This window comes from Neomonachus schauinslandi, chromosome 1 (assembly GCF_002201575.2).
Source record: "Neomonachus schauinslandi chromosome 1, ASM220157v2, whole genome shotgun sequence".
NCBI lineage: Eukaryota > Metazoa > Chordata > Mammalia > Carnivora > Phocidae > Neomonachus > Neomonachus schauinslandi.
The window spans coordinates 142594443-142616528 of NC_058403.1; the positions used below are offsets into that span (position 1 = coordinate 142594443).

Sequence of the window (22086 nt, forward strand, 5' to 3'; positions counted from 1 at the left end):
ATCAAGATAAAAAGCTTCTGCACAGCAAAGGAAACAGTCAACAAAACAAAGAGACAACCCACAGACTGGAGAAGATATTTGCAAATGACACTACAGATAAAGGGCTGGTATCCAAGATCTATAAAGAACTTCTCAAACTCAACACCCAAAAAACAAATAATCAAGTCAAAAAGTGGGCAGAAGATATGAAAAGACACTTCGCTGAAGAAGACATACAAATGGCTAACAGACACATGAAAAAATGTTCATCATCATTAGCCATCAGGGAAATCCAAGCCAAAACCACATTGAGATACCACCTTACACCAGTTAGAATGGCCAAAATGGACAGGGAAAGAAACAACAAATGTTGGAGAGGTTGTGGAGAAAGGGGAACCCTCTTACACTGTTGGTGGGAATGCAAGTTGGTACAGCCACTTTGGAAAACAGTGTGGAGGTGCCTCAAAAATTTAAAAATAGAGCTACCCTATGACCCAGCAATTGCACTCCTGAGTATTTACCCCAAAGACACAGATGTAGTGAAAAGAAGGGCCATATGCACCCCAATGTTCATAGCAGCAATGTCCGCAATAGCCAAACTGTGGAAAGAGCCCAGATGCCCTTCAACAGATGAATGGATAAAGAAGATGTGGTCCATATATACAATGGAATATTACTCAGCCATCAGAAAGGATGAATACCCAACTTTTACATCAACATGGATGGGACTGGAGGAGATTATGCTAAGTGAAATAAGTCAAGCAGAGAAAGTCAATTATCATATGGTTTCACTTATTTGTGGAACATAAGGAATAACATGGAGGACATTAGGAGAAGGAAGGGAAAAATGGGGGAATTGGAGGGAGAGATGAGCCATGAGAGACTATGGACTCTGAGAAACAAACAGGGTTTTAGAGGGGAGGGGGGAGGGGGGATTGGTCAGCCCGGTGATGGGTATTAAGGAGGGCACGTTCTGCATGGAGCACTGGGTGTTATATGAAAACAATGGATCGTGGATCACTACATCAAAAACTAATGATGTATTGTATGGTGACTAACATAACATAATAAAATTAAAAAAAAAAAGTATCTTTCCATTGATTTTTGGGGGGGGCTATAAAAAGAACCAAAATTTTATAGGGTATTCCTATTAAATTAACTTTAAACCCATGAATGAGGGTAGTAGGCAAAAAAATATTTTATTCAACATTACTTTTATGATAATAGCATAGACAATTTTATTATATGAAGTATTTTACAAAGATGAAAATTTCTATTTGATATATGCATTTACATTTTATATTTATATTTCATATATTCATATTTGTCTTTAATAAAATAATTTGTAAAGCCATCTTATATTTAAAATTCATACCAAAAAATAAATAAAAAATAAGCAGCTTAAAGAAATTCTCAAAATTTAGTTCTCTTGAACAATAACTGAGGACATAAAAGGAGTAACCTCTTAATAGAGTTATAGATGAGATTTGAGATCCAAGGCATTTTCTTTGTTCAAACTAGAAGAAGATACACAGTAGAAACTAGTTGCCAAGACATGGTCTGATAGATTCTGGTGTTTAGAGTACAACAGAAATCATAACTCAGTTTTGTAACATTTCTGTTAGATTACACTTACAATGTATAAGTGTAAGAAAAATAACACCAAAGGACCACAGCATTGTAAACTAAAGACCAGGCAGAGATTCCATTTTAGTGATTTTTTAAATCTTTCCTATTCTCTTTCATAAAAACCTGTCTCTAATTATCATTTTTCTAAGCCCCTTGATCAACATGTTAATTCAGGAAACAAAAAGGAAGCACCCTGAGCACACAGATGAGTGTTGGGCACATAGTCGGTGCTCCATATACATTTTTGATAGAAGGAGCAGATTCAAATGAGAATTCTACTCCCTGATTTTCATTTCACACTCCAGCTGTGTTAACTTACATGGACGACATGATTAGGACCCAATTCTCCAACTACTATATTCTGGTCCACCTTCGTATGCCACCTGGCCATCAGCTCCCCCGGGGTGGCAGATGGAAAGACAGTCTCCATTCTGAGTTAGGCAGGTGATAGGACAGTCCACTGAAGTCAGCTCTGCTGTTGTACCTCCAGCATTTGAATTATCCCTTCCCACCCCACCCCACCTGAAACAGTGGGGTGCTATCATTTCTACGACATCCTACAGAGGGAGACACTTTCATAAGAAGCAGAGCATGAGTCAAAGATAAACAGTAGGAAAAGTTGAAATGAAAACCAAGAGAGGTTTCGCCATCTGAAGTCAGACCTGTAAATGCTGACTTTAATTTTTTTTTCTACATTCTGAATTAATGATGATTTGACCAACAGAACACAACCAGACAGGAACTTAGAACACCAGCTCTGCTAAACTTACACAGACACAGAGGAGCTGGCCTCCTCCGGAACAAAATTAGAAGAGCAATTAAAATGTTCATCTTCCCTAAAACATCTTCTTTAACAAGCTGCCCTCATCCTGAGAAAACCCCACACAGATCACCACTCAGGAGATGTGATGGCTCTCCATCCCTCCTGCACATCAGAAGTCAGATAAGAAAGACGATTCCAGGGCGCCTGGGTGGCTCAGTCAGTTAAACGTCTGCCTTCTGCTCGGGTCATGATCCCAGGGTCTTGGGATCGAGTCCCGCATCAGGCTCCCTGCTCAGCGGGGAGTCTGCTTCTCCCTCTGCCTGCCCTTCCCCCTGCTTGTGTGTGCTCTCTCTCATGCGTGCACGCAAAAATTAAAAAAATCTTTAAAAAAAAAAAAAAAAGATGATCCCCCAGGACATCACTCTGGACAAGCCCAATCACACTCTCAGGAAAAGCAGTATTTAAAAAAACTTCTATGGGCGCCCTGATGGGCAAAGAAAGTAAGAACAACTATGTCTCTAGAAAACCACTGTAAGTGTGGAAGTCAGTCACCTAAATGGGTGACGCATTAGTTCACGCCTTTATTCACTGATCCAGTCATTCAGCAAACATTTATTTGCATCTACCATGTGATAGTAGCAATGTGAGAAGATGCAAAGAAGTAAGAATATTAACAATCCCCCCTCCCCCACAACCCAGCTTAATGAACATTCGGTAGAGTACCAAGGCTAGCTTGATGAGTGTGCAACCTGTGCAGCTGCATGGGGCCCTGAGCTTAGAAGAGCCTCACGCTTGGCTTTATATTCTGCCATCCCCACCTTGAAATTCTTGATAATTTTTGAACAAGGGTATTATCATTTTTATTTTGTACTGAGCTCTCGACCAGCCAGGCCTGGGATATCGAAGCTCAAATATGGCTGAACCCAGTGGGACACACTGTCCCCCTTTCTGCTTCTCCCTGTCTACCAACAGCATCATTAACACAAGTGAGGGAATCTTAGTTGATAATGGGGGGTTTCAATGCCTCATCCCTGTGCTAAAATTCACCAGCTATTTCTTTCCTTCTTATCACCTGCTCCTCTCTTCCCAAGCTTGCCACCATCTTTTACACCCTCCAAAAGGTTGCTATCTTATAGTAAAGGCCAAGACAGGGTAGCAAAGGTGTCAAGGAGTATTTGGGAAGGGTTCTCATACTCAAGTTCAGGAAACGCTTCCTGGGCAAGCTGAGGGGCTGACAGCCTAATTTTAAGATGGGTTCATACGCAAAAATTCCCTATATCCTAGGTCGAAAGCTAGAAGTGGTCTAGAGAAGACAAGATAATAGCCATATTCCTTCAAAGGAGGAAACAAGCACATACCTCTCGAGCTTCTGGAAGGAGACTGAGCAATAGGTTAGCCACAGAGGGGGAAGGACATAGGAGCAAGACACCAGAGACAGAGGGAGCAGTGTGAGAAAACGCAAGATCAGAATACTAAGGTTCATGTCCATTATCAAACACGGAGTCCCGGGGCTGGCTTCAAGGGGTCACACAGGGCCCCACACTTGAGAAGGGCCTCATACTTGGTTTAATGTTCTACTGTCACTGTCTTGAAATTTTTGATAATTTCTGAACAAAGGGGCCCCGTATTTCCATTTTGCACTGGGTTCTGCAAATGATGTAGCCAGTCCTACTCAGCACTATGCAGAATGGCTTGCCCACGCGCTCTCATTTAATCCATGCAAATCCATAATATATCATTTTAGTGTGATTTTTCGAAAGCAGGGTGCATGAGGAGGATGAGCAGGAGACAGAACAAGAAAGTTGAAATAAACTGGACCACCGCAGTCCGTGCCGAACGATTATGGACTCTTTCCCTTCGGGACAAAGAAAACATGAAGAAGTGACATGATGATCAGGGTTGTATTTTAGAACGTTTATTATTGTAACAGCATATAAGGTAATTTGGAGAGGGGCAAACAGAAAGCCATCAAGAAGACATTTGAGGTTCATACTTCAAATGTGGGGTAATAGGATTAATAACGAAAATCAATGTTTAACAAGCACTTACTCTGTGCCAGACACTGCACCTGGATTATACCATCCAATCCCTATCAAAATCCTTGAAGGGAGATATTTTTATTATCCCCATGCCTTTGATGAGAAAGAAGAGGCAAGGGGACAAGGGACTTGCAGTAACTTGTCCATGGTCACACAGCCAATGAGCAGCAAAGGTTATTATTAATTTAGCTCCAGATCTAGTGATGTAAGTACCAATAAAAATCCTAACAGAGATGTCTTTTTAACTTAAAAAAAAAGTTCTGACATACATTTGAAAAAAATTTAAAATATAGTATTAAAGAATGCCGTTTTAAACAAGATTCAAAAGGGGGGCATTTCAGCAACTTTGGGAGCCCATTATGAAGCAATGCCTCTTAAAACCTTTGTTCCTGGCTCAAAAACAGAAACACAGGTCAATACAACAGATTGGAAAATCCAGAAGTAGAAGAAAGTGTTTTTAAAAATGTAACACATGACAACATGAGCTTTCTATAATAAAAAGTGGTAAGAAGAATTACTTAATAAATCAAATTGGAAGAACTATATAATTTGGGGAACTGTCCAGGTTAGAGTCATAGTTTACACTGTATACAAAAATAACCTCCACCTGGATTAAGGAGTTAAATACAAAAAAAGAAATTGAATGACAGAAAAACCAGCAGGAGATGGAATAGAATATTTATCAGATTTGTGAAAGACAGTAACTTTAGCTTTGAAGCAGTGGAATAAACCAAGAAGGAAAAGACTGACAGATTTGAACACATAAAAAATTTAAAACTTCTGTACAATGAAAAAAACAGCAAGACTAAAATAAAAAGGACATTATACCGAAGACAATATTTGCATTTTATCTGACAAAAGGGGCCTTAAAACTCAAACTATATATACCCTCATTCAAATTCATATGGAAAACATCAGACCTCAAAATATAAATATGGAAAATATGGGGAAAAAAACAATGAATACACAGAGAAGCAGAATCAGTAAAGAAAAAAAAATACATTGTTCAGCCCACCAACAATTAATACAATAAAAGGTAAAGCAAACTTAAGATACGATGTTTCATCTTCTCTGAATAGCATTTCCCTCCACCCTGGCAACACCCAGTGTTGCCCCAGTTAGCCGGAAGCTTATGAACTCATTCCTCACTGGTGGCACTGTAAATGGTTACAACCTTCTTAAAAATCAGTATCACAACACACCGCCAGAGTCAGGCTGAAAACCAGTGATTTTCATCATCAGCAATGACATACTGAACACTCTGTCTTCTGATATAATAAAAGCAAGAGCCAGTGTGAGCATGGACACATTCATCCATTACCATTCACAATGGCAAAACACTGTAAGCAACCTGAATGCCCCAAACAATGGGAATGGTTTTATAAACTGTGACACAGGGTGTCACCCAGGGTGACCCTTTAAGCTTTTCTTCTCAGAAGTTTTTAGTCCAGAGGGATGGAGAAAGAGACAGGAAGTCACGTGAGGAGAAACGATGCTAAACGAAAATCATAAAATGATTTCCTTCAAGGTTGTCAGAGCCTGGACGTGTTTATTGATTGAGGGCAGCAATATCTGACAGAAAAAGAAAGAATGCAAATCTAAGAAAGAGGGAGAGTGAGGAGGGAGGGGTGGGGGTAGAAGAGAAGGGAAGCAGAGGGGTAGAGAGATTGCCCATTGGATGAAGTCCCGGATGGGAGACCCAAAGGTAAACATGGAAGAGTTTGCTGTGGAAATAGGAACTCCTTCCTCTGGAGTAAAGAGGAAGAAAGACGAGCAGAAACGCATTTGAAGTGAAGAAAAGCATCGATTTGACCCCTTGAGAATTTCTTACTCAGGTGAGCCTTTCCGGGTCTGGCAGAATCCAGTAGCCCGGACACCAGAGAGGCTGAAATTCTAGCCCATGTTGCCAACAGCATTTCTTAGGTCAGCGTTCACTATGGCACTTCCCAGCTCAGAATGGAAAAATGAGCAAAAGTGCCACCAGGGGGCAGGTTTGGTTCTGGCAAACGGACTTAAAGATGTTTTGCAAAAAAAAAAAAAAAAATTTTTTTTTCCTTTCAGCTCAGGGTCCACTCTTTGTTTTGCAACAATAAATACTGCATCGAGTCCAGGGCAATTTCCCTAATGGTTGTGTTGTGGGTATGAATTTTGCTCCATAAACTCAGGTGTGCATGAAATGTCACAGTACTTTATATCCTTTGAATAAAATTAAATCCAACCTCAAGCCAGGGTCCTACCAGGCCAGATTGAAAGTCAATTTCTGCCATTATTACAGCTCCCACAGTCCCCCCGGGGTCCCGCAGAGGTTCAGTGCTAGCGTTTAGGTGACTGGTCCAGTACATGAAACGCTTACAATCTGAACCAACATGATCCCTTGATCCGTGGAGGCTGTGCCATGTCCTTACGTGTTAGAAATGAGCAGACATTCCCACATCTGGAACACACACACACACACACCTACCTCCTTAGGATGTTCACGGAAGGGAGCAGGGAATCATCCCTATCTGGGGAACTCTTACCCTAGCACCCCTCCATCAGCCGCTTGCTCTCCTGGGCCTGCCTCTCTGCTTCCTCTCTAGGTCTCTTCACTAGCCAGTGGAGGCTTTCAGAGAACCTAGGAAGACAGATGTCCTCAGGGCTCCACAAATCTCAAAACAGGCGTGGAGCTCAGAGGCCCCGTCTAGTTCTCAGGATGCGGAACGGAGAAGACACAAGAACAGAATTTACCCATCTATCCTAAGTGTGCTGCCACATTTGCCTCAGGATTACCATCCTGAAAACCCTCTTGTTTACAAGTCTGACAGCATGTGACCGTGAGATTTCTTCTTCTGGTAGAGGACACAGAACTTGGGCATCCCTCTTAGTTCGTGGCGGGCCGAGGACTGACCATCACACTAGCGGCCGTGAAAGAACAAAGAGCAAGAAGGGACATGGCCTTACTCCAAGGAGCTTCCAGTGACACGCACAGAAACAGGTAGTTAAGGCCTGATGAATGCAGGTAAGAGTTGCAGACTAAAAGCCAGAAGGCCAGATCCCACTGACAGATGTACATTGCAAATTTTTTTAAACATTTGCCAACATGCAAAACATCCAAAGCAAAGGACAGTTCATGTAAGGATCTGTGTATCTATCATCTCTCGAACAGTAAGACGTGGGACAGAGCTCTGCGTTCCTGCCAGGCAGTCATCCTTAGAAGCTGAGTAAAGTCTCCTCCCTTTAGCTGAGGCCCTGGCTCTCTGCTCTGTCACACCATTCCCAGTCGTATTATGGCCAGTCTACCTCCCTAACTTAGGCTACTTGTCTAGCTTCTATGGGTGCTTGAGTTTGTCACCTCTGACCCAGGACATGAAATAAAATTATACTCAGGACACAGTAATGTGTTCTGGAGTGATTAAGACTAAGCTTCTGCCTCTCCTCAAAGTGCACCCTGATGTATTCAGAAATACAGAATTATTTCAGACGGCCTTAGGATTTGAGCAGAGACTAAAGAAACTGGCATATTTCAGCTACCGACTTGGTTCGTATGCAATTGCTAGAGACAAGGCCAGTGCTCCTCCTGGTATACAAAGGAATATACCCGTGCTTCTGTGCTGAACAGGAAACCCGAGGTACAAAAAGATGTTTGTTGAAATGCAGCTTTAACTTCTTTGTTTGGCTTCAGTTTCCATCACTGCTATCAAGAGTGCCCAGTGGATTGGCCAGACCCAAGAAGCAAGTGTGCACAGGTATGAGCAGGCGCAAGAAGCCCCACACACACCCATTCCTCTTTCAGGACCCGTCTCGTCCTGACCTCAAGCCCATGAGCTCAGCCTCAGCCTGTAGAGACACCCAGCTTCATCTTGCTCAACTTTAATTTTCAACAGATAGGCCAAGCTCCGAGCTTCTTCCACGGTAAATGAGAAGGGTCCATGAGAAGAAGAGTAAATGAGAAGAAACAAGGCAGGGGGTGGGGCTCGTAAACTTAGGAGAGAAAACTAAAAAGAAAGAAAAAATAATTTTTTAATAAGGACATCTGTACTTGTCTGGCTTTCCTGGGGAGTTTAAGTCACTAGCTTTGAAAATTCCTCTGTATGCATCTGAAAATAATGCTTAAAGCCCCAAAGACCAAAAAAGCAATAAAAGTAAATAAATTAATAAAAACAATCTAAAAAATGTGTTCTGTGTGTTGAACGATGTTATTGAACACAAAGGAGAGCTCACTGGGAACTCGCCCATTGCGCATGCATATCCAAGAAGAATGTTGTTAGGATCTTTTGTTAATTGAAACTGTATAAATACGATGGAGTCTAGCTATCTAGAAAGACTATGACTTAAACCAGGGAAGAACAATGAGCCTAAACCCATGAAACATTCAGATTATCCCATGTCCTTTAGCAGAAGGGACACCCTAGCTTCCCCAGCTGATTTCTTTCTCTTCTTTTTTTAAGTTTTATCTATTTATTTGAGAGAGAGAGAGAGCGCGCGCGCAGGAACAAAGGGAAGAGGGAGAGGGAGAAGCAGGCTTCCCGCTGAGCAGGGAGCCTGATGCAGGACTCGAACCCAGGATGCCGGGATCATGATCTGAGCCGAAGGCAAACTGCTTAACCCACTGAGCCACCCAGGCGCCCCCCCCCCCAGCTGATTTCTGAAGAAGATCATGCTTACACGGGATGCACCCAAGTGGCTCCTTGACCCTGAGCTACAGAATGACACAAGCAAGAACAAACTGACTACAGCTAGTAGGATATCTGACAAATTGTAGATAAAACAGCTCTACCTAAAAAGATACTTAAAAGGACAGCATTTCATCTCAGTCTTAATGGCTTGGGGAAAGAATATACAGTATCTACAAGACCTAGGAAATTCATTAGTTAAGGGTTTTCAAAATCTACATCCCAGCCACTATCAGAACAAGAGTCTCTCAAGTCACATTCAGAAATACTTCATGTAAAGGGCATGTCTATATTAGATTCTCCTTAAATATAAATTTTAAAGAAAGCATAGTTTTAAAATGAGTTCCATCCACGAGGAAACAAGATTTTTGACAAATATATTATAAATGCTGTATCACATTGTTAAAAGAGAGACTCATTCTTGAAAATTAAAAACAAAACAAAACACTGTTGCATCATTAAAGAAAGGGCTGTTTTTAGTTCATAATCCAAAAATGAGTGATTGGTTATACCAATGTCACAGATGGTGATGGAAAGAAAATTAGAATCAGAATTCTCAAAAATATACAGATGCTCTCAAAATGTGTATGAACTCTTATGCACATACATGAACACATGCGCAGGAAATAAATGGAGCAGAGCGGGGGGGGGCACTGAAGCCCCACCCGCACCCCCAGGAAGTAGCCTTTTGGGTATCTTTCCCGAGAGCCTTCCAAGGGAGCCCATCACCCCACCCAGTTATGCAGTCTCATCTTCAAATGCTCTTAATCAGAAACCTGCCAGGGAGAATGGTAAATTCCCTCTAAAGATATCTGGAATAGCATATCAAGCTATATCACCAAATAAGCAATAAAACAACGCACCCATCAAGTAGGTTCTAAAAGATTTATTTTTCTTCTACTGTTGAGGAGAAAGGAGTCTGTAATAAATGACTAACATTAGTCACAAATCTGCAGATCAGCAAACAACCACAACCAAAAAAGGCTGAAAATGACCACGCATGAGTACAAAAAGACAACTTGTTAATTACTTTTAAGAATGTAAACTCGGTTGGCGTGATGCAGAATTATTTATGAAATGTTGACCGAAGAGGAAATCTGCATCAGAACACTGAGTAATGATGAGACAAAGCAAACCAATGTAATTTTCAAGTACATTCTCTGGGTCTTACGCTTCCCGGTTTATCTCTGCAGAATCTCCCTCATTCCCTCACCCTCCATTTCTAATCACTGGTGTGAGGCTTCTGAAGAAACACATGGACAGAAACTTATTTGGGGCAGTCTCTTTAGAGAGGAAAACATAACTCTACCACGATGCTGGAAACTCCCAGGCAGCCCTGGAAATCCTATTGAAGATCTCAACATAGACCACCAGCGGTATTGCTTCTGAATCTAAAATCAGTGCAGATAGTGTGGGTGTTTTCATAAGCAGAAAGAAGGAGAGTGAGGGCGAGACAAATTATATGCTACATCTGGGAACAAGTCATGAGAGAAAACAGTTTGTGAACTCATTGATTGAAATATGGTATAATCATGATCTCTAAACAAGACCGTCCCCTGGGGTGTAAGAAGAAGAGATTAGAACATCTCCAAATAATTCAAAATTTAAAATTCATGCTTAAAAGTGATTATGTGCATTTTTAAATGTACATATTATATTTAAAAGTAATACATGTAGGTAATTTCAAAACAATAAACACATATTGGGGTGAGTGCTCAATTTATTTTATTATTTTATTTTTTTTTTAACTGTTAGCAGATTGTGGGCAGTATCTGGATAGCCATTGCGTAGGTAAGCACTCAAGGAACCGATGGTTTCATGAGGTCAATTACTCTATACTTCGGTTTATTATTATTATCATTGCTGTTATTACTGTTTTCACGAGGGCAATATATGTTAATTGTAGAAAATGAAGACACTACAGAAGGATACTAAAGAAAGGAAACATCACCTATAACTCTATCTCTAAAATATTTTGGTGCCTGTTGTCTGCCCCTTATCTAACCATATGAGCAATAGTTTGTATGTATGTAAGTATCCGTGCACATATAAACACAAGATTTTTTCAGAATTGGTATTATACTATAGTGGCTGTTTGTATAACTCATTTTTTTCAATTAATAATAAATTATGAATATGTTATTTTGGAACAGAATTTTAATTGTCTATGCACTAGAAATTTGCATATAAATTATGTACTAAAATTTAACCAATTCCCTATAGTTGGAATACTTAGATTCTTTTCAATGTCTTGCTATTCTAATACTTGACGATTGGACATGGAGGCCCTTGGATGCCAAGCAGAATGGACTCGATTTTGTTCTGTGGACCAGCCACCCTCCAGGGAATGGTACTACACCCCTAGGGAATATTTTGGAACTCTGGGCAGATGTTCTGGTTTTCAGGATGTGCGAGGATTGCTACTGGCGTTTAGTGGGGACCAGAGATGTCACCTGCCCTGCAATGTGTAGAGCAGTCCTGAGCAATTAAGCCTTGTCCCCTGTCTTGCCCAACTTTCAAATGTCTTACTGGAAATGTATAAGGTGAGAAGCCTGATTTACCATACCCAAGCCCAAATTCCAACCCCGTTTTACATACACATGCAAAATATTCTGTACCCATTTTTAACAAACACTAAGTTTTCTACTACCGTGTAAATCAAAGAGGAAAAAAAAAAGTTTCCTTCAAAGCTTTACCAAGAGTTGTGCGCCATTTTTGAAAATGATATGGCTAATACCACTCTGCGCCTGTTATTTGCAACAGCAACATCACCTACTTACAAAAGTCTGCGTCTATAGGTGGCTTATGCTCCCTGTGATTCTAAGAGCATGTGCGAGAATCTTACCCCTCACTTCCTCCTGTCTTCCAGTGCTGTCATGCCCACGCATGTTGTAGAGAAATACATATCTGTATGACAAAGATCAGTTCTCCTTCATGTTATACGCAAGGACTTGTATTGCCTTTTACAAAGTTAGGTGGAGGTAGGTCACATTTCTTATTGGTCTCATTTGAGAGTAAAGGAACATCAACAATATGTTTTATAAACAGTGGTCATTGGGTATAGGGGGGTTGAAAACTGCTACTAGAAAGAGCAGGAAGCCATCAGAGGCTTCCCCAGGAGAGCAACGTGAGGAAGCCGAGCTGGCGGTAGGGAAATTCAGAGAGCAAAGAAAACAAATGGGACAATAGAGATGACACGAGGCAAAGAGACCAGAAAAGAGGCAAATGCAATCTAGGCAGGGAAGGAACACAGACCTAGAATATCGCGATGCCTGTGAGCATCAGAAGGAAGAGCATTTTACGGAGGCCATTTTAAAAAGAGAAGTGACTGGAACTCAGTGATCGAATGTAGTGTCACAGAGTGACTACAGAGGGGCTGTGTTCGCAAAAGTAGTCTCACACACGTGCACAAATGAGACCAATAAGAAATGTGACCTACCTCCACGTAACTTTGTAAAAGGCAATACAAGTCCTTGCGTATAACATGAAGGAGAACTGATCTTTGTCATACAGATATGTATTTCTCTACAACATGCGTGGGCATGACAGCACTGGAAGACAGGAGGAAGTGAGGGGTAAGATCAATCAATTTCCAGTTAAGATTAAAATTGTATTATCTGCTTAATTATCTGATTTTAGGATGTATATCTTTCCTCAATTTCAAACTTTTTTGAGAATGGATAATATAACTATTTCTTTAAATAAAGGAAGACTGAGTCAAGAAGATGCCCAGATATAATGGGACTATTTAGTTTTCCTGATCCACGTCCATGCAACAGTACTGAGTCAGTAAAACATGAATAACACATTCTTGATTGCTCTTCTTAACAATGGAAAAGTGAGAAGAATGGCAACCAGATCTTTCTCAATCTGAGCAATTATTCCCCCACGTCACCAAAAAAAAAAAAAAAAAGAAAGAAAGAAGGAAAGAAAATGTCAGTTGTATTCCATCAAAGTACACAATGTCCCTAGGAGGCTCACTATTAAATTTTCACATTGTCCTTTTTTTTTTTTCTTTTATGGGTTACTTACCATCTGAAATGCATTCTTTAGCACTGTTCTATTTGCTTTGTGTGACAAAAATGCAAGACAAAGCCCAAGGATTCTGTTAACGGCCTGAAATGGGTAACAAAGGGTTTTTCTAGGCAAAGGAATGGATACCAACATCCCTCTCTCCACCCCTCTGCTGCGGGATCTCAGGTTTGACAAGGGGTAGAATAGATATATACTGGGTATATATTATGCCACAGTTTAGGAGGCTTAATGAGCCATGAAGAAACAGAAAATGACTTGAAGCTAAGAGGAGATGCTGCAGGTGAGATTGTAACTGGTTATGGCTTAAAGGCCATGGTCTTCCCTCTTCCTCTTAATTAGCCACAAATTCCAAGCCCCTTGTCATGAAAGACAAAGACCCCGTGACTGCCCCTTTGCACCCATGTGATCTTTGAATCACACCTTCTTCTCTTAAGTCTCTAGGTCATCATGCTGTGATTCCTCCTGGAATCTACTTCTCTACAACTGTCCCCTAACTGGCTTCTCCTGATTGTTCAAGACTTAGCTCTAATGTGTCACACAGGGAGGTAGATAACCTTTCTCTCTGTAATCAGTGCAAACAAGGTTCATCTCCATCAGGGCCCTTACTAGTTACTTTGTGATCCTCCTCTTACTCATGTGTCTCCCGACTTACGAGCTTCTTAAGGGCAGGGGCCAAGTCTTGTTGATGTCCGTATTTCTAGTGCACAGCACAGTGAGTCCTCAGTGAAGGTTTGTTGTTTGCCTGACTGGGAAGTAGAGTACGGCTATTGCCTATAAAATCTATTAATGGTATCACCGATTTTCCCACAGAAGATAGGGAGAGGTTTGCAAGTCAGAGCTTGTACTAACCAGGGCCATGGAGGTAGCTGAGCTTGAGAGGGAAGACGCTAGGGGTAGAGCATGACCCAACTCTGATGGTTCTGACTCATTGTGAATTCCCACTCTCCATGTCATGGCCACACAAACCCCAGGGCAAACTCCCGCTGGTTTGCTTCAATATCCATGATATCCACGCAGGAGGGGCACGGGAGCAAATGGTGTTGGCTCATGAGACTTCACAGTTCTTGGAAATCTGGTTTAGAGGCAGGGATTTAGCCGGCAGGACCATGCTAGGAGAGGTGCAGGGAAGACACAAGGAGTCCCTAGAGCCTGGGGCTTCTCCTCACTTGGGACTGTTAGCCCTCACCAGCCGTGTGTGAAGAGACTTTCAAGCCCATTTGGTTCTATGATCAGTTGAAACCCACTGCTGGCATCTCTTTTCTTGTTTTTATCACATAAGCCCCCTGGGCAGAAGATGCTTTTGTTGGTGGAAAGCACAGAAGGGCTCACACTCACAAAGGGTACCGGATTTAGACTTTAACGTTATCTCCAAGTGAGGTGATGCAAGCAATCCCAGACACACACTGGTGGAGTTGAAAAAAAGAAGCCATTCATCGTGGAACTTTAACCTTGTGTCCTCTCATCAGATCATACTTTCTGAAGTACACTGGGAATGAGAACATCTACTGCATCCTATACTATCTTGCAAACAGCACCATTATTTGGAATTCATATGTGGATCAAGTAAGTTACGTTGTTTAAACGTGAACAGTGTTGGCAATGGTTTGGCCTTTCAATACACTAGGAGCCACTTCTCTCGATCTTTGAGAGGTCTTACAAGTACAGGATTATTCATAGGGTCAATAGGCAATGGGAACAGTATTATTTCATCAAAATGAAAAACGCAGTTTACTTATTACTTACCAAATTAAGTTTTGCCCAGAATTCAGGTCCTTCTTCCATCTCTCTAAGGCTCGGTGGAATGTACCAAAAGCAAATATTGGCATATTCAGGCTGAGGATTAAAAAAAATTTGAGAGGTGTTTTGTTAACCTACGATTAATCTTAGAATGTAATTAAGCTCTTAGCTGCTTTCTTTAGGAGTTGTCACATGTGTATTACGTTGATAACAAATCAGAATCTGATAGAGTTAGACATTCATTCTCCTATCAATAACAGCCGATTGGGAAATTTTCTTCTCAGTTGGGTGCACCTAGAAGGTGCTCTTTCCTCCAGATAAGGGATGAACACAAGATTGGGAATAAACAAAATAAAGTTTGAAGCTGCCTCAACCAAGCTCTGACCATTAGTTAGCACCTGATACACATATGTCCAGAGATGCCCTCGTTCCTCTCTCTTCAACCCTGATCCGTAACTTATTTCCTACACCACCATATCTTTCCAATAATTCCCTGCCACTTAAGGTAGCCAAAGGTGCCTTCCATTACCAGCTATACCTGACAAATGGAAAATCCCTGTTATCTATGAGTTGATAACACACACCATACTGTGCTCTTGGCCAGGCTATGGTGCTGAAAGTCCAACCCGAGGGTTATAGGCAACATTCCTTAAGGCAAGAGCAGTATACCAGACTTAACCAGCCCTGCTATGACCCCAGCCAATACTGTTTTGGAAAAAGAACATCACCTCGACTCTTGGTTCTCACGTCTCAGCAGCAGTCTCAAGTATTGGTAAGGTTGTGAATCAGCTAGGGCGCTTGTTCAAAACAGATTCTCAGACCCTGTGCTCAGAATGCCCAGAGTCTGATATAGTCTGCCGTAGAAAAGGCTGGAGAACTGGCATTTTATGAAGCATCTCAGGTGATTCTGAAATAATTAGTGCATGGAGTACTTTTGAAAAACTCTGATCTAAAGTGGCCATAGCCCAATCATCATCTCCAGTAATCTGTTTTGGTTAAACATGGGATAAACCTTCCAGAACAGACTTTAGTCTAGCTATTGTCACATAGACAAAATTTTCTCCACTACACACTTGTCATAGACAATCACAGGACTTGTATTCAGTGACCAGGTGACTTGGGAAATTATGATGGGGGCTTACAAATTAGATACACAGGAGAGAGAAGTTATTTAGGAAAGATTATAGGTCATGCCTACCCACTCAGTAGCTTCCTCATTTGATTCTTAGCAGTGACAGTATTTGAAATAAATTCCATTTTTCCACACAAACACAGTTAGTAGGTAATAACCAATGTTATAATAGTTCTCAGGAGCCATCAGAATTATACTCCAGTATCACTATAAATTTTCCAAGTATTTCAGAAAGATGAAACAGCTATCATCTTATATCTTAAAATCAAGACCAGTACTATATAGAGTTCTGATTCTAGTGGATTTTAAATCACAAGTGAATGCCCAGAAACATTTCCAGCTCAATAAGATAAGTCCTTTAACCTTTGAAATTTGGAATGAGCTTATTGGATTTGACAAAAAAAAAGAAAAAAAAGAAAAGAAAAAGAGCCAAAAATCTTCAAAATACAGAGTAGTTCAAAATGGAGTACTATTTAATTCAACTCAATTTCTGCAAACATTTATCATGAGACTACAATAGTCTATATACAAATTCACACAATTTATACTTGGATTTCTGATATAATTGATTTGGTTTCTCTAGGAAAGAAATGTACTGGCCTTTGAAATTCTTTACTCATTTAATGTGAATAAATCTTTTCAAAAAAGTAACTATGGTTGATTAGAAAGTAGAAGAAAAATATAGTTATTATCTGTCATTGGGTTTTAGGGATTCATGTCTTTATATCAATAACGATTTTCTTCCAGATACCATTTATGTTAGTTATCAATTTACTGTCGCTCCGCTCAAATCCACACTTTGTATCCTATCAAAATGGAAGTGGACTCTATCAATATTTCTCCTTGCCATCTGGTCCAATCTTAGACTTTATCAGCAGAGGGTGCTGGAGGGACACTGAGAAGGAAGAGGTATCTCTTCCGGGTTCTGGTGTGCTAACCTCATGGATCTCCTCCAGTGTGTGTGGCTTTTTCAGCAGCACTGTTTCCCAGCCACAAGTGGACCCCCTGTAGCTTCCCCCAGGGCCACCCCCTCGGATGGCTTCACAGCAGACTGATAGGTGCCCTAAATGGCTTTTTCTAGCACACTGCCCTCAAGTGGTGCCAGCAAGGCACCTTGCTTCAGATGGCTTTTCTGGCCACCCTGTGTGTAGCTTGAGTGCGTTTCAAGATGCATCTCTGAAAATGACTTCCTCTAGCATTCCGGACAGTGGATTCCTGGCAAAACCCAGTAGCGGGACGTCTCCGTGAATTCTCTGCCATCCACTGAGCCACACTGTGCCCTCTCCAACTATGACCGGATCTCAGCCCTGGGAGGGAGTGTCCTCTTCCCCCGGTGCTCTATCCCAGTTCTAGGAGTGGTGGCCGTTTTCTACATCTGCTATTTCTGTATTTTTTAGGGTTCTCTTTTTCCCTTATGAGGCAATCCCCTGTTAATAATTCTTCTTCTTCTTTTTTTTTTAATATGAAATGCCTAACAAATTTGTGTTATCCTTGCACAGGGGTGATGCTAATTGTCTCTGTATCATTCCAATTTCAGTATATGTGCTGCTGAAGCAAGCACAATAATTCTTTATACTGCACTTTCCCCACTTCAAATTACTGTGCAGTTTTTGTCTTCTCATTCGACCCTGACCAATACATTACTAATACATACTCATTACTTTTCATTTGCATGGCAACATCATAAATCATTTTGCAGTAGTTTTTACCTGCTACTGTATCTGCTCTGTATTTCATAAGTTAGGACCTAGACCTTTTAAATCACCTTTTAAATTTGTTTTCTTTAGTTTCTGTTTTGATATTTTTGAAGTGACATATCTATGATTCTTTTTGCCCAGTCTCTTTGAGAATGGTGTGGCTTCAGGTCTGTGGCATTTGAAAACTGGTGAAGTCCTTTTGTTTTTTTGTTTTTTAGGATTTTATTTATTTGACAGAGAGAGAGAGAGCACAAGCAGGGGGAGCAGCAGAGGGAGAGGGAGAAGCAGGCTTCCCGCTGAGCAGGGAGCCCAACAAGGGGTTCCATCCCAGGACCCTGGGATCATGACCTGAGCCACCCAGGCACCCCAGTGCAGTCCTTTTGACACGTCATCTGATTGGAGGAAATTTGATCTCCCATTTGGTAGAATACCTTTACTGTCATTATTTCCAAAATTATTAAGTTTTGGAAAAAATATCCCTTTGAATATTCACAAGGAACATATTTGAGTTTTCCCTGTCTCTTTGCCTGGTAGCTTGCATTTGATACAGGGACTTTCTTCAAGAAACTTCAAAGCACTAATGAGTATTTTCAGAGTAGAACCGCTCACATGCCATTTCATTCCCCCTGTATAGGAAAGCCTGACCTCTCGGGTGTCTTAGGAACACTTTAGGTCTATGTACTCTAAATCACAAAATTGAGAAGGTATAAGAAGAAATCCAAGTGTCTAGAGAAGACAAATGATAGTGAAGGGTACAAAAACACCTGTAGCCATGAAAGCATTGTCACAATCTTTAAAAATTCATGGAAAAGTACAGATGTGTCACTAAAGAAAAGATGGACACATTCTATCCTGGTTTTCAAAGAGAAAAAAAAACAGATATAGTCTAAGAAATAAAGCAGGTAACTTTGATGTCAATTCCAGCAAGTATTATTGAGCAAACGATATGAGACCCCTTGGGGAAATACATCAAAGGTCAGCAAGATGTAGCTGGCATTCTCTAAAACCGAGTCACATTAAAAGAAATTCATCTCCTTTGCTTACAACATCCTTGGATCACAAAAATAATAACAATAAAAGACAAAGCTAGCACTAGGCATTTTAATAAGTAGAAATGCAGAATCTGTCAGGTAGAGTGAAATGATCATGTAAGTATAGAATGGAGAAAGGGGGCTTGGTGGATTTTAACTGACTTCAAGCTTTTCGATTTTAAATATCTGATTAGACTACTAAAAAATTTCAAAGGCAGCGTGAGTAGCACAAAAAGCCTGGGTTTTGCAGTCACATGGATGTGGTTTGTATCCCAAGTTCACCAGGTTTTTGCTTGGACAAGTGTTGAATACTTTAATCTTCAGCTTCCTAATCTATGAAACGGAGACCATATTGTCTACCCCACAGAGGTGGTTTGATGAGCAGAGATTATTTCCAATATTTACCACTGTATCTGGCATACAGCAGGCTCTCTATTAGCGCAGTGACTATTATCTGGAGCTATTTTGGTAGAAAGAGATGTCCTTTTCAAGTGGATAAATAGCCCCATTAAAATCTGTACTAGGTGAGACACATCACTATTTTTGCATACAGTATTGGGGGGGGGAATGTTAAAGAATTATAGCCTACCCATAGAAAGGTAACTGAAATGTTCAATTCAATAAGCAGGATTTTCTGTGTTCTAGATACTGGACCAGACATTACGATTAGAAAAATGGCTTACACTGTATGCTTATCTCTGGGAACTCGGCAACTAGTAATGGAAATAGGTATAGGCAATTAAACTGCAATGGAATGAGAATTACAAAAGAAGAATTTTCTCATAATACAAGAAACATTTCTGGCAACAGGAACAGTGCACGTGTAAAAGCCCATATATTCAGGGGCACGGCAAGAACTTGGAATGAATAGAGGACAAGGTGAACTGAAAAGAAGAGAAGATGGACATGGGAATGAGAGTCACTTCACGAAGGGCTTCCTCATCTGCCGTGCTTGGGAGTCTGGGCTTGATTCTAGAGGCAATGTGGAATCATGGGAGAGTTTCCATCTAGGGAGCAGATTTCATTTTAGAAAGGCCACAGTGTGGCTGCCGTGGGGAGATGCACTGGAGAGGCGTCTGAGACTGGAAGGGGATGAGTTACAAGACAGGGCAAACCTGAGGAGTGATAGGAGCCTGAACTGAGGCAGTGGCTTCAGGAGTGGAGGAAAGTGCCCAAGATACATTTAAGAGAAGGGGAAGGGAGATAGTGAAGACAACATCAAGATTTTTGTTTGGATCATAGTTCTAATGACCGAAAGAAGAATACGGAATTTGGGAAAAGAGAATGGCTACACTTCAGCTTTAGAAATGTTGAATTTGAGGGGCGTCTGGGTGGCACAGTTGGTTGAGTGTCCGAATCTTGGTTTCGGCTCAGGTCATGATCTCAGGGTCGTGAGATGGAGCCCCATGTCAGGCCGCCCTAAGTGTGGAGTCTGCTTGAGATTCTCTCTCCCTCTGCCCTTCCCCCACCTCTAAAATAAATGATAAAAAAAAGAAAAAAATACTGAATTTGAGGTTCCTGTGGGAGTCTAACTGAAAATTTCAGGACATACCTGTGTACAAAGGACCAGAGTTTAGGAGACAAGACAAGGATAGAGACATTAGTGAAGCCAATGATACCAAAGTTCTAGAAATGGATTAAACATTTCAGGGGGAGTATGTGGACACAATGAAGAACTAAAGGCAGAAGCGAGGAAAGTAATACTTAATGGGCTACGCAGATGAAGAGACCTCCTTCACATAGAGACTGAGAAGAAGAAGTCACATGGAAAGGAGAAAAACTGGGCAAGAAATTCAAAGAAACCAAAACAGAAGAGCATTTCAAGAGGGAGGGAGTGGATAATGGTGTAAAATGCTATAGAAGTCCAACAAGATGAAGATTTAAGAATGTGCATTGGATTTTGCAATTAGAAGGGTGCTGTGATCTAATAAAACTAGATAAAAAGATAACTATAAATTGCAATATGCTTGATACATATGAATAGTAGGGGTCAATAAGTAATAGAATATGAATAATTAGCGCTCCGGGGAAGAGGACTAGGCTGTGAATTATCTGACACAGGAAGTGTTCAGGAAGAGGTTGACTTCCTGTTATGGTTACTGTCAAGAGAGGTTTCCTGCCTTGAGCAGGAAGGTGACTAGATGTCCTTGAAGATCCTTGATAACCTGGCAAGGCTATGAAACCTAAATAACTCTTCCTAATGTAGAACTCAGGAAGAGAAAACAAAAACTTGAATAATTAAGACTCTCCCGAGAGATCAAAATAAAATATGTGAATGATAGTATACAAATGAATATACCTCTAGGAAAACATCTGTTAGATCTTAGTTCCCACACAGAAAAACAAAGAGATGATATTCAGGGCCCTATGAATAATGCAGAATTCATTTGAAATGATAACTTTCAATCATCTTCAAGAAGATATGCATTATTTTTGCTCTTTTCAGGATAAGATACTCTGTTTTGTTGTGTTCATTTCCTGTTTTCAATATTCCACTTAACATTCTATCTGCTAAAAAGTGAATGAATATATATATTCTTTATATATATAATATAAATAAAATTTTACATGTACAAAAATATAGAAATATGTGTATATATAATTATAGACTTTCATTTTTCCTAAACTGAAAGGCTCAGTTTCACAGACTATAATCAAATCTCTCTTAAGTATGCATTAGAGTTATATTTAATCAATCCAAAGTAAGCATTTGTTAACAAAAAGGATAAATGCCTTGACACTTATATATAAGATTCAAGGTCTAAATTTACATTATTTCTCCAAATGGAGCACAGAGAAGAGAGTCAAATGCAGATCACATACAAAAACTCTTGTAAGTAGGAATTCTGGAGTACCACTGAGAAAGCCACCTTCACTGCTTTGGGGCCATCTGGCTCCCATAGATAAAATATCCAGGACAGAAGGCTGCCTAACGATGAAAACCCACCTTAACTTGCATAACAAGGATGTCAATGTTTGCAATTCCCTAAAGATGATGGTGCGAGTTTCCTCCCTTCATTTTTAAGCTTTTAGGAAGAATATATAAATAACTTCTAAAACAGTTCATCTTTCTTTCATCACTGTTTCTTTCAGCTCTATCAAAAGATTGCAGTTCCAAGGTGTACAGCACTTTCCATAAGCACCATGGCTCCCACAGCCAGAGAAATAAAGAAAGCAATTCAGACTTGTAAAAACACATGGAAACTCAACCTCAGGGAAATAAAGAAGGCAACTCAAACTCAAGAAAATTTAAAAAGTCACTCAGACTCAAACTCCAGGCAATCCTATAGCTGTTGTTTTACCCCTACATGCTGAAGCGTGCAGCTCTTAAAAATACACACGTTTTGGGTGCCTGGGTGGCTCAGTCGGTTAAGCGACTGCCTTCGGCTCAG

General features: G+C 40.6%; 1 protein-coding gene and 1 non-coding gene across 2 annotated transcripts in view; both read right to left on the bottom strand.

The window, feature by feature from the left end:
* The window catches only part of GADL1 (glutamate decarboxylase like 1), a 134357-nt gene that overhangs the window by 41340 nt on the left and 70931 nt on the right, over positions 1–22086 (bottom strand). Inside the window, exon 13 of the mRNA XM_021678833.1 lies at positions 14841–14930. Within this exon, the coding sequence (XP_021534508.1) occupies positions 14841–14930 (90 nt within the window). The remainder of the gene's footprint in view (positions 1–14840; positions 14931–22086) is intronic.
* Positions 17423–17527, bottom strand: LOC123326965. Its single transcript, XR_006541442.1, has one exon. It is a non-coding gene; the product is annotated as a U6 spliceosomal RNA (small nuclear RNA).